Source organism: Hypanus sabinus, chromosome 3, assembly GCF_030144855.1.
Source record: "Hypanus sabinus isolate sHypSab1 chromosome 3, sHypSab1.hap1, whole genome shotgun sequence".
NCBI lineage: Eukaryota > Metazoa > Chordata > Chondrichthyes > Myliobatiformes > Dasyatidae > Hypanus > Hypanus sabinus.
Window position 1 is genome coordinate 27,529,494 of NC_082708.1, and position 12,539 is coordinate 27,542,032.

Genomic DNA, 12,539 nt, shown 5'->3' on the forward strand with positions numbered 1-12,539 from the left:
GAGGAGATTTACCAGGATGCTGCCTGGTTTAGAGAGTATGCATTATAATCAGAGATTAAGGGAGCTAGGGCTTTACTCTTTGGAGAGAAGGAGGATGAGAGGAGACATGATAGAGGTATACAAGATATTAAGAGGAATAGAGAGAGTGGACAGCCAGCGCCTCTTCCCCAGGGCACCACTGCTCAGTACAAGAGGACATCGCTTTAAGGTAAGGGGTGGGAAGTTCAAGGGGGATATTAGAGGAAGGTTTTTTTACTTAGAGAGTGGTTGGTATGTGGAATGTACTGCCTGAGTCAGTGGTGGAGGTAGATACACTAGTGAAATTTAAGAGACCACTAGACAGGTATATGGAGGAATTTAAGGTGGGGCGTTATATGGGAGGCAGGGTTTAAGGGTCGGCACAACATTGTGGGCCGAAGGGCCTGTCCTGTGCTCTACTATTTTATGTTCTAAACATTTTAATTCCTATTTACATTCACAATCCTGTTCCAACATGTTGGTCCATGGTCTCCTCTTTAGCCATGATGAGATGGAGCAGCACCTGATGGCATGAATAATGATTTCGTCTTCTGGTAAAAAAAATCCCTACCCTTCCCCTCTTCTATTCCCCACTCTGGTTTCTTACTTCTTCTCATCTATCACCTTCACCTGGACCCCCTCCTCCTTCCCTTTCTTTTAAGGTTCACTCTCATCTCCTATCAGATCCTTCTTCTCCAGCCATTTACTTTTCCTAGCCAACTGGCTTCACCTATCATCTTCTAGCTATCCTCCTTCCCCTCCTCCCATCTTTCTTAATTCTGGCATTCCCCCCCCCCTTCCAATCCTGAAGAATGGTCTTGGCCCGAAATGTCGACTGTTTATTTACTTCCATATATGCTGTCTGACCTGCTGAGAGTTGATTCTAGCAATGACCAACTTCTCAAAGCATTTCATCACAATAAATGTGAGTGCTACAGTCACTGAATTAGCTTACCATTGCAAGGTGATATCTTTAATGCACAGTGATTTGAATTTGCATATAATAATAACTGCACAATTTTGTTCTTCAAGGGATACACCTGGACTCTACAGAGAATGAAAAGAATTAAAGGAATGGATACTTGACAAAGATGGAAGAATAAGGTAAGGCTTTTAGAAGTTTTTAAAACAGAAATTACAGTGGTTTGGAAATCTGTAGCTTGAGTCTTCCCATTGTTACTATGCACAACACTGACCAATTCTCATATTCAGAAGCAATCGCAGTACGAAGATTCACTGCTGCCTTCAGGGTGCCAAAATTGCCTTTAATCATCTGAGGAAAAGTTTATTTGATGGTCTCCTTTCAAATGCTGACAACATTATAGCAAAATTCATCAAATCCATGGTTAGATAAGGGAACCATTGTCAATGTTCTCTATCAGGCTGACATTGTTAGCATTGCCCTAGATCTGCAGAGCACATCATTTGCATTTCAACATCAGTCTGCTGAAAAATGTTGCCCCTTAAGAGTCCCATCACTGTCAAAGATTTGTAGGTGGGCACAAAGGGTATTCTCAGAACTCCATGTAAAAGTATAACATCTCCTCCTACTGGGAGGACACCCTAGTTCATCAGCACTCACAATGAAGACGCAACATTTAGATGATGGTGGATCCAACTGTTTAGCTGAATTTCTTTGCAGTTTAACAATACATTATCCACTTGTATTTTAAGTAGTTCCTGTATGCATATAACAACTTAATATGCTTTTAATGGTTATACAAAGTATAATTCTGGAAAGCTCTGGAAGCTTCTTTGTTCTGCATTATTTGAATAAGTGCTTTCTCAGTGGTTAAATCTTATCTACAAATTTAAATGGTGTTTTCTTTATCTCTGCAGTATAAAAATAGCTGACCATAGGACAATGCCATCCTACATCTCAGTTCTTTTGTCCCTTTGCGCAATAGGCCTTTATCACCGTCCATTTAAAATTTTCCTTTGTTCTATCAATGCTTAGTAAAATGATTGTGAAGCAACAGATTTTGGGTCTCTTTCCTCATTTCAGAAAGAACCTTAAATCGAAATGTCAGAATTCAACAATGGCATTTTGAATCTTACATCCAGTAGTAGAAGCCATATAAAAGGTACAATGAATGCATCACCTCCCAAATTACACATCCACCTGCCCCGCTAAGTACCTTCTGTTCCACCTGCAGGAGTGTCTTTTGGTCCCATATTAATCTTATTGGCTATCTCTGAAATTGCAGAGCTGGACTGGACAGTCAGTCCTGAGGGATTGCTTAATCAGGTGTGGAAGAAACATCGATTTTAACGGCGTTTTACACCTTGACATCAAGAATATAAGTCTTTCAAACACCTTCTGTAACGTTAAGAATTCTGCTATATATATCAAATGCATGCCAATTGTGGTTGAAAGCATGTATACTGAATTTCTCTAAATAGTTCTAAGTTCTCCTTTTTTGGTCACTTTATGGCAGCATCTGAGATTTCTAATGGTTTCAATTAAGGTTCAACTAAAATGTATATAGAAAATTCAGCATCCATTAAAACGTAATTACTTTTACTAAAATTATTTTATCACATGTCAACTGGGGCTACAGCAGGCACTGAAATGGTTCATCTGAGTTGCAACAGAGTTCTACAATTTATCTCAAAATAAAATAAAGTAACTTGGGTGATATGAAAAGACTCGAAAGCTGAACAGTCATGCTTTGTTTTTAATTTTGAATTTTTTAATTTTATTAATTAAGCTTGGTAATCTTTGAACATGCTGTGCCAGATTTTGCTGGACTGATAATGGTGTTCCAGTAACGCAGACTATCAACAGTTCACTAAGCAACCAGAAACTTGAAATGTGTAAGGCATGCCCTGTGAATTGTCAATCCCAACAAATTTGAATTAATTTTCCATCAACTTTGTAGAAGAACCATCTCTAACTTGCTCCACAATTTGCCTGAATTGTAGCACCCGCATGATAATTACACTTTAAATTCACCATAGGTATGTTTAGTCACTAACACTGTAAGCAAGATAATTGTACAAAAGAAAGCTTCATTAAAGATATGAAACCAACATAATTGTTTAGAATTGCAAATCAATCTAACCAACTCATAAAATGAGTAAACATGTAATCTCTTATTTGATACATTCTTTCAAATATGACTATTTTGATATAAAAATATTTTCATTTTTAACAAATGTCACTTTTTATATCCTTTCTATTACTTTCCTGTTTGCTTCTAAGTTGGATTTTGCCACATTTTTTTTGTCAAACTCTCAATTCTTCCACAATTTATTTCTTCCTAGTTAAATCTCAATGGTTAAAAATATGTACTACTAGTCTCATTGTTTAGGAAAGCCTCTAAATAATATATTCACTAGATATTGTCAGCTTATTTTTCCAGTAATGTAATTTTTTTTAAAGTTTAACTAAATGGATATAAGGCAAAATACTTCCCTCTAGTAAAATCTGAGCTGAAAAATTGATGTAAATAATACATATTAATTATTATTAAATAATTTAAGTAATAAATAATTTAAATATGCATTTAGCAGCAGCACTTTTAAGCTGCAGGAGCTCTGATAAATTAGTAAGTCCCTTATCAAGCTGATGGATACATTATTATACCTGGCCAAAGCTGATTTTCTGGTCATAATTTCTATTTTTAACAATTCTTGTGCACTTTTTAAAAAAGAGAAATTGTCTTGCTTTTACCAGGAGAAGCTGCCTCAATTTAATTCCTCTTTACACAGTCTTTACCCAGTCTTTTCTTATCGAGTCAACTGACTGGTATAAACCATATACCATTCAACCATCCCTGCTTCCTCCAAATCATGGGAACAGTTCTACCAGACTTTTTTTATATTAATGAATGAAAAGTGAAATGTATTTTGCAGTTAGAAGGTAATTTAGTAAGGTAAAGCTTAAAAGACAAAATTAAGTTGTTGGTAATGCTAGACACTATCAGGAGCAGTGATCTAACAAAGTGTATAAAGAGAGGGGCATACTTATGCTGGGTGATGTACAAACTCCAATATAAAGGACAATGGCTGGTTATATCACAGGTTAATAGTAACAATAAGGTCTTATAAGGTAAGGTTTCCTAATATTGGAATCTAATATATAATTCACTAATTCTGATGGTGACCATTTATGTTCTGCCATATATTTGAAGTCTGTCAGGAAGGAATGTTATAAGAACATACTAACCTTTAAATTATGTATTTGTATCAGATTTGGCTGGCCTAATACAACAACATGTAGAACATATTTACAGTGTTTTCTTACAAGCCAGGAGGCCTATCGAGTCTACGTACACTTTTACAGCATCCCTCTCAGTCCTATCATCCTATGTATTTTCTTATCACTGTTCACATGCTCTCTGACATAGTTATCAGTTTTTCCTATTCTGCTGTCATCCACCTACACACAAAATAATCTAGAGTAGCCAATCTTTGGGATTGAGAAGAAACCAGAGCGCTGAAGGAAATCCACATGATTACAGGGAGAATGTACAAATTCGACACAGATAGCACAGGTCAGGACCAAATGTGAGTCACTGAACCAGTGAAATGGTGGCACTACCTGCTGGGCTACTGTGCCACCCCCAATGATGACTTATCAGAGTCTATTTGCCATTGTAAACTGCCACGTCAACACTGCCTGCAAATCATCTGTCACCCTGTAGTTACAGGAGGTGGCCACAAGGTAGCCCTATGAAGGCACTTCATAAGGTGCACTTTCAGATCCAGCATCGATATTCCAATAACCTGCTAATGCTCAACAACTGACTGTGAATAACATTACTGCCACACCGCTCTTATACCACTAAAGTACTGCCTTTAAGACAGAAATACTGGTAGTATGAATGCCAGCTTTGGGTTAGTGGTCGTACCGTCATTTCTGAGTCAAAAAGTTATTAATTCATCCTATTCTTGAAACTTCAGAAAGGGCTACAGTTTCAGCAGACCCTCTTTTGAATTTATTGTGAAGCTGAGACCTTACCAGCTTTTTTAGGTATGTTTAAAAGGTCCCAATACTCAACTATGTCTCAAGGTTTGGAAAAGTTGAGAGAGAATTTCTCAGGCCTGTGATACACAGGGCCTTGCTGTGAAGAATCAAACCAGAAGGATTGCTTTAGTTAAGCCAACGCAGGATTAGAATTCGATGATAAGAGGCATAGATCAAGTGGACAGCCAGAGACTTTTTCCCAGGGCAGAAATGGCCAACACAAGGGGGCATCATTTTAAGGTGATTGCAGGAAAGTACAGGGTGAATGTCAGAGGTAAGTTTTTTTTACACAGAGAGTGGGTGCATGCATTGAAAGTGCTACCAGCGTACTGGTAGAGGCAGGGGCGTTTAAGAAACTCTTAGGTAGGCGTATGGGTGATAGAAAGATGGAGGGCTATGTTGGGGGCAGGGTTAGGTTGATATTGGCATACGTTAAAAGGTTGCCACAATATTGTGGACTGAAGGATCTGTAATGTGCTGAAATGTTCTATGTTCTAAGTTGGCTCATTGCTGATAGCAAGGTCTATTAAAGTTCTATACTAATAATATTGTATCAAAAGACAACTAAGAAATAAAACAGCATTTTTTTCATATCTTACATGACATTAAATGATCTGGTTTCAATAAGAAGGTTGATAGTGAGCTAATATCAGGGAGTAATATTGTTCCTTTTGTTATTAATTAATATATTTATCTGAAGAAAAAGAGAGTAGCTCTTGATCTATGGCCTTCTGCACCACTACGAAGTGGTTTACAGCAAGCTTAATTTAAGAACAGCATCTCATTTTCCATCTGGGCATGTTGCAGTGTTCCAGACTCAAAACTGAATTTTGCAGCTTAATGAAGTTCAAATTTAATTGTCATTTAACAATACAAATGAAAACAGTCAAATGAAACTGCATTCCTCTGGGGCCTAGGTGCAAAACAGTACCCATAGTCACACACTGCATACAGTGCACATATAATTACAAAAGTACTAAAACATGCAGTCACAAAAATAGTAAGTCCCTGAATGTCGAGGCCTGTAGATTGATGGTACATGGGATGTTGTCCTGGAGCCACGTCTCTGCAAGAACAAGTACGCAGCAGTTCCTCACCTCATGCTAGTACAGGCACAGACGAACACAATGCAGTTGTCTTCCACCAAGCAAACACTACACTAGAGGGCAGCACTGATGGAAGGTGCCAGCCTCCAACACAGCCATGCCACACCACCTCTGGCGTTTCTTCCCCTGGACGGCTGCAATAGGTGACCCCATGGAACGAGGGTCTGGTCTGCACAACAACCTATGCCATCAGTCTCTTCAATGAACTAGACTTGGCAGTATTCTACATTACCAATGTCCAGCAGGTCACCAGAAAAATGTCAAAGACAATCATTTGCACCATTTGTTGGACTGCGCACTACCTCAGGACACTGCCTCCTCCTTAGGTGGCTATACCAGGCAACATGGTACACACCAAGTCTAGTTCCACTGCTATCAAGGGACATACCTGAAGTACTTGATGTTCTTACTATCCAGCAGTGTCTTGTAATCATAAAAAACATGGCAAAGGATGAATAATTATACTTTTGTTTGGGCTCCCACAGGCTGCTACAACTGAGCGCACAGCCAACTTACCAGAATTCAAGTAACTCCTTTCTGTCTGCATCTGAACTGGCATATTCCACTGCAGGATATCAATATGTAATATTGGCAAGTTTTTGCATTCTCCACTAGCTTGACCTGAGCTGCTTTGTATTTCTAATAGCTCTGCATTTCACTGCATTTACACTCCTTTGCCTGTGTTCTCTCTAACTTCCCTCTTTAACCTATCATCTAGATACGAACTTATCCCAAAAGCAACATTAGCCTCATCCTGTCATTGTTATCTCCATTATCATATATACCTCTCTCTCCTCTGCTCTGTAACTTAAAACTAATGTGTTTTCCCATTTCTGACAAGTCTTCGACCTGAGGTGTTATCTCTGTTGATCCTTCCACCAATGCCTTCAGACCTGTTGAGTGCTTCCAGAATGTTCTGATTTTTAAAGCAACTATTCTTAATTATTCTATTCAAGACCCACATTGTTTTATTTGCCCAGTAGTATTATGTATCTGATCATTAAATTTACTTGAAGACTGAGCTTGGTTTTCTCTCCAAAGAAGCCTGCTGTACATTTCTATAATTTTCTCTTTTTATTTCTGATTTTCATTATCCACTGTATTTTGCTTTCATAAACTTATGGGTAAGATTGTTGTAGGAATGCTCAAATGAAAAAGGGAAATAGACTGATGTAAGGTAACTTATTATCCAGTATATTCAAATAACAAATTAGAAGTCAAGGATGTAGTGATCAAGTTACACAGGACCCTGAAAACCACATGTAATTCCAGTTGTTCAGACACAATGGAGGCATTCAAGACTTGAGGCTGTTCTCTGTTGTCTACTGTCAACATCTGAGATATGAAGAATTTCTGGAGAAATATACTTTAGCATTTGTTTTCACAGATTGGCAGTCTTTGGCATTATCTTCTAGCTGGCATGTGTAAACAGGCAGGGCGTTCATGACCCAACAGATAGAAACATTATGCTCTTTTCTCATTGTTATTAAAATATTTAACAGAAATACCTGCAAATGGATTATCTCCACCAAAGAAATCTCTGAAGGTTTTGTTGGGATTGCCATGAAAAGTATATCCTGTTGTCCAAGCTCCTGTTTCACCAAATTCAGAGGGAATGCCTCCCTTCAAGCCCTCTTCACCAAATTTGTCATAAGTAGCTTTTTTCCTTACTGAAAAAAATGATAGGAAGAGATTTGTTATGTCAACAAAAACACTCAAAAACTTCTATAGATGTACCATGGAGAGCACTCTGACAGGCTACATCACTGTCTGGTATGGGAAGGGGCTACTGCACAGGACCAAAACAAGGCACAGAGGGTTGTAAATTTAGTTGGTTCCATCTTGGGTACCAGACTACAAAGTACCCAGGAATCTTCAAGGAATGGTGTCTCAGAAATGCAGCATCCATTATTAAGGACCCCCAGCACCTACGGCATGCCCTTTTCTCACTGTTACCATCTGGTAGGAGGTACAGAAGCCTGAAGGCACACACTCTGCGATTCAGCAACAGCTTCTTCCCCTCTGCCATCCGATTCCTAAATGGACATTGAACCCTTGGACACTACCTTACTTTTTTGATATTATTTCTGATTTTTGCAGAATTTTAAAAATCTATTCAATATACGTATGCTGTAATTTATTTATTATCTTTTTCTTCTTTTTCTGTATAATGTATTGCATTGAACTGCTGCTGCTAAGTTAACAAATCTCACGACACATGCCGATGATAATAAATGATGATAATTAACGTCGTCACTACCTCCTCCCATAGATCCTGTCTGGCCTGCTGAGTTCTGCCAGCATTTTGTGTTTTTATTTATTTCCAGCATCTGCAGATTCACTCGTGTTGCCGATGATAATAAACCTGATTCTGATATTTCTCAGTTTATTTGGATTTCTAAGTACCAAAAAAAGCTTAAAATTTCAATGGAATTATTTATAAGATTCCATTTTAGCTTAACCACAGTAGTGAGTTACCTATGTAGATTGAATTTGATCCATACCCTGGTGTCTCCACAAATGAACAACATTAATGTATTTTCACTCATTAGATACCTGTAATTATCAAGATTATTGTTCAAAGTCAGAGCTTAGACATCAACAAAATTTTATGGTTTAGAAGATGGTATTTAAATTAGACTGCAATAGGGCTAAAATCTATAACAATTAAGCTTTCAAAGATAAAAACACATTAATTTTGGGAGATTCTTATAACATTGCAGCAATTATTGGGGTTAAGGGCTGGTCACAAAACCATGCAACTCGACTATGAAAACTTTTCCACCAAATCCCAGGTTTGTAATGAAGAAATTGCTGCTATTATCAAGATTATGTTCTTATGACCTGAGTCATTAATTTTTTCTTTTTCCACAGATGTTGCCTGACTTTGAGTATATCCAGCATTTTCTGTATTTATTTCAGATTGCACATCTGCAATTTTTCTGATTTTCATTTGAATTTAGGATGCTGGGTCTTTGTCAGCCTAAGCTGGGCATGTGCGTAGCCTTTGCCAATATTGACAGCACCTACAGGAGATAACATCACCTGTAGCATCTATCATCAAGGGATATCCAGGATATGCTCTCTTCTCACTGCTACCACCAGGCAGTGGGTACAGATCCTAAAGTCCCACACCATCAAGTTCGGGAACAGCTACTTTCATACAAGTTCTTGAACTGACCAACAAATCCCAAATCACATCTCAGCTACAGAACATGACAAGCTACCTCTTGCACTAACATTGACTCTTCTCTGATTGTGTCATTAAGACTTTTGATTTATTTTGCAGGCTTATTTTCTTTTCACTGCTTATAATTTATGTATAATTTATATTCTGTGTGTTGTCTGCATATACAGTCTTGTAATGTTATTCATTGTATCTGTATGTCACTAAATTGCATACATGACAATAAATTTGATTTGTCTTGACTAACTAGGGCCATTAACTTGCAGCAACAAAGCAGACAAGTCAAAAATTCTAAAACGAGATTTCCTGGTGGTGGCTGATGGAGTAACAAAAATCTCCCATTGCTCCAACTCTAATTATCTTACTATTTCCAACCTGCCTTGAAACTTCCTTTTTAAGTGTGATATTTTTTCATTATGGCTACATCAAGGGGCAGCCGAGGTACTAAAAAGGATGATCCCCCTGCTTCTTCGGATTCTGTTATGGATTTGCTGCAAAGTCATACACGAGAAGCCTCTGAGAAGTTTCAACAATTCAGCTTTGAATTTAAACAAATAGATGGCAAATTGGATTCTATTCAGCAAACCCTTAATGAACACAACAAACTTATAAAAGATAATGAAGCAAGGTTGTCGTCTCTAGAAATAGAAGTGGATGAATTGCAAAAGCTTTGTGGAAAGCAATCGAAGTCTAACGAAGAGTTAAAACAGAAGATTATCAACATAGAAGATAGAAATAGAAGGAACAACCTACGGGTTCTGGGTCTCGAAGAATTAATTGAAGGTACTCATCCTATGGAATTCTTTGCAAACTTTCTGCAAGAACTATTTCTGGAAATTTTGGCGTCTTTGCCTATGATTGATGGAGGTCAAAGAGGTATGATTGATTATTGTGGTGGCAAGATTAGAATTGTTGAAGATTACTCGCCTGAGGTTATGCAGGAATGTGATAACTTCAAAGAAGTTATGTCTGAGTTTTTTAACAAGAGTTTTAAACCCTCCCTTCACTATCCAGCTCGTCTCAGAATCACACTTAAAAGGGTGGAATATTAGATTCTTGAAAACTATTCACCTAAGGTTATATAGGAATGTGCTAAGTTTAAACAAGCTTTGTTGAAATTTTTAACAAGGGTTTTAACTAGTCCCTTGGCTACTCAGTTTGACTGAGAATCTCATTAAAGATGGACCCTTTGAATGGTTTTGTTTGAATGCTGAAGCATAAAGATCTTTTAAAATTTGAAAGCTAACTGCTTAGCCTGTTTTTTCATGAAGATATAAGATTAAATGTTTAATGTCTTTCTGTATGAATAATGGTATCTTTTACTTTTGGTAAACCGTTGTAACTAATTTCCTTTTGTATTTTCTTAATACTGTATTTTTGATATATGAGAATTGAATTTCTTGTTTGGATATTGTTTAGTCTAGGTTGGAATATAAATAATCTTGAAACTAATTGGAGCGGTCACCAGGTTTTTTGGGGGTTGTTCATAGTTGTAGATGCCGGCTTTCTAATAGTTGGTTTTCCTTCTTTGGGAGGTGGATGGGGGGGGGGGGATGTTTTTTTCTCTCAGGAGCTGTTTTTGAAATTTTTTTTAGCCAACTTGTTGCTTGGTTACCATTTCTCAAGGTTTATGGATTGGTTTTAACTTACATTTTAACCTTTCCTTTAAATAATACTAAAAATGGACCAAACTATTAATTTACTCAGTTTTAATATGAAAGGGTTAAATCACCCTGTTAAACGTAATAAGATTTTTGCTTATATTAGGAAATTTAAGGTCCCTATTATTTAAGGTCCCTCATACACGCAAATCTAATAATCTACGTTTTTTTAGCCATTGGAACAGACTTTGTTTTCATTTGTCTTTTCAGGCCAAATCTAGAGGAGTTTTGATTCTTATAGATAATACACTTTCCTTTGTCCAACATAAAGTAGTGTCTGATACTAATAGATGTTTTGTTATAGTTTCAGGAAAAATAGATAATAAATTAATAGTATTTGCCAATATGTATGCCCCAAATGTAGATGATCCAGGATTCAGAGAGTGTTTTTTTGTTTGTTTTTACCAGATCTGATTCTTTATTCTTTGGTGATGGGAGGAGATTTTAACTGCTGGCTAGACCCAATTTTAGACTAATTATCGTCTAAACCAGTGTCTCTTAATAAATCAGCTTTGTTCATTCAATCTTTTTTTTATTGAAATATGGTATTGGTGATGTTTTATGTTTCCTACATCCTTTAGATAGGGGGGTACTCATTTCTTTCCCATGTTCATCATACATATTCCAGGATTGATTATTTTTTATTGATAGTCAAATGATTTCATCAGTTTGTTCCAGTGAATATAAAGATTTTGCTGTTTCATATCATGCTCCTGTATTTCTATCTTTAAATCTCCCTGGTCTTCCTCAAACAAACAGAATTTGGTGTTTTAATACAAATTTGTTATCTGATAAGGAATTTTTAAAATTTCTAGAGGCATATTATTTTGTTTTTTGAAGAGAATAAAAAGGAAGAGATTTCTAATCTTATTGTATAGGATACTTTCAAGGCCTATATTAGAAGATAAATTATTTCTTATACTGTGAGTGTTAAGAATAAAGCTAATAAAAAAAGAATTGAATCAATTAGATCAAAAATATGCTATAGCTCCAGATACTGTTTTATATAAAAGACGTCTTGATGTTAAAACTAAATACGATCTTCTGTTAACATATCCAATTGAAACTCAACTTCTTAAAGATAAAACTTAATTTTACATTCATGGAGATAAATCAGGCAAAGTATTAGCAAACCAATTAAAAACTTCTGTAGTTAAACAACAAATTAAAGAAATTTGCAAAACTAATGGTGATAGGACAACTGATCACTCTGAAATAAATGATACCTTTACAGAATTCTATTCTAAACTTTATAGTTCTGATACCCCTTGATGCACCATCAATAACTCACACTGAGACGTAAGGCGAGATATCGGCTTTTATTGACTGGAAGAAGGAACCAGGAGTGAGTGTCCATCATACTATGACCTGGAGACTGAGGCCGAGCGTCAGACCTCGATCGCCTTTATACAGGGGCCTGTGGGAGGAGCCACAGGAGCCGTCAGCAGGGGGCGTGTCCAGACAGGCACATAGTTCACCACACCCCTAAAGATAATACTGTAATGAATAATTTTTTAGATCAATTAAATATCCCTGCACCTACTGCAGATAATTGTAAACAGAAGGATGAACCCATTTCTTATGAGGAAATTGCC

At 36.9% G+C, this 12,539-nt stretch overlaps 1 protein-coding gene across 2 annotated transcripts in view; it reads right to left on the reverse strand.

The window, feature by feature from the left end:
• The window catches only part of dnajb13 (DnaJ heat shock protein family (Hsp40) member B13), a 65,175-nt gene that overhangs the window by 44,315 nt on the left and 8,321 nt on the right, over nucleotides 1–12,539 (reverse strand). For both annotated transcript variants that reach the window (XM_059963940.1, XM_059963939.1), the window contains exon 3: nucleotides 7,605–7,766. In XM_059963940.1, coding sequence (XP_059819923.1) covers nucleotides 7,605–7,766 — 162 coding nt within the window. The remainder of the gene's footprint in view (nucleotides 1–7,604; nucleotides 7,767–12,539) is intronic.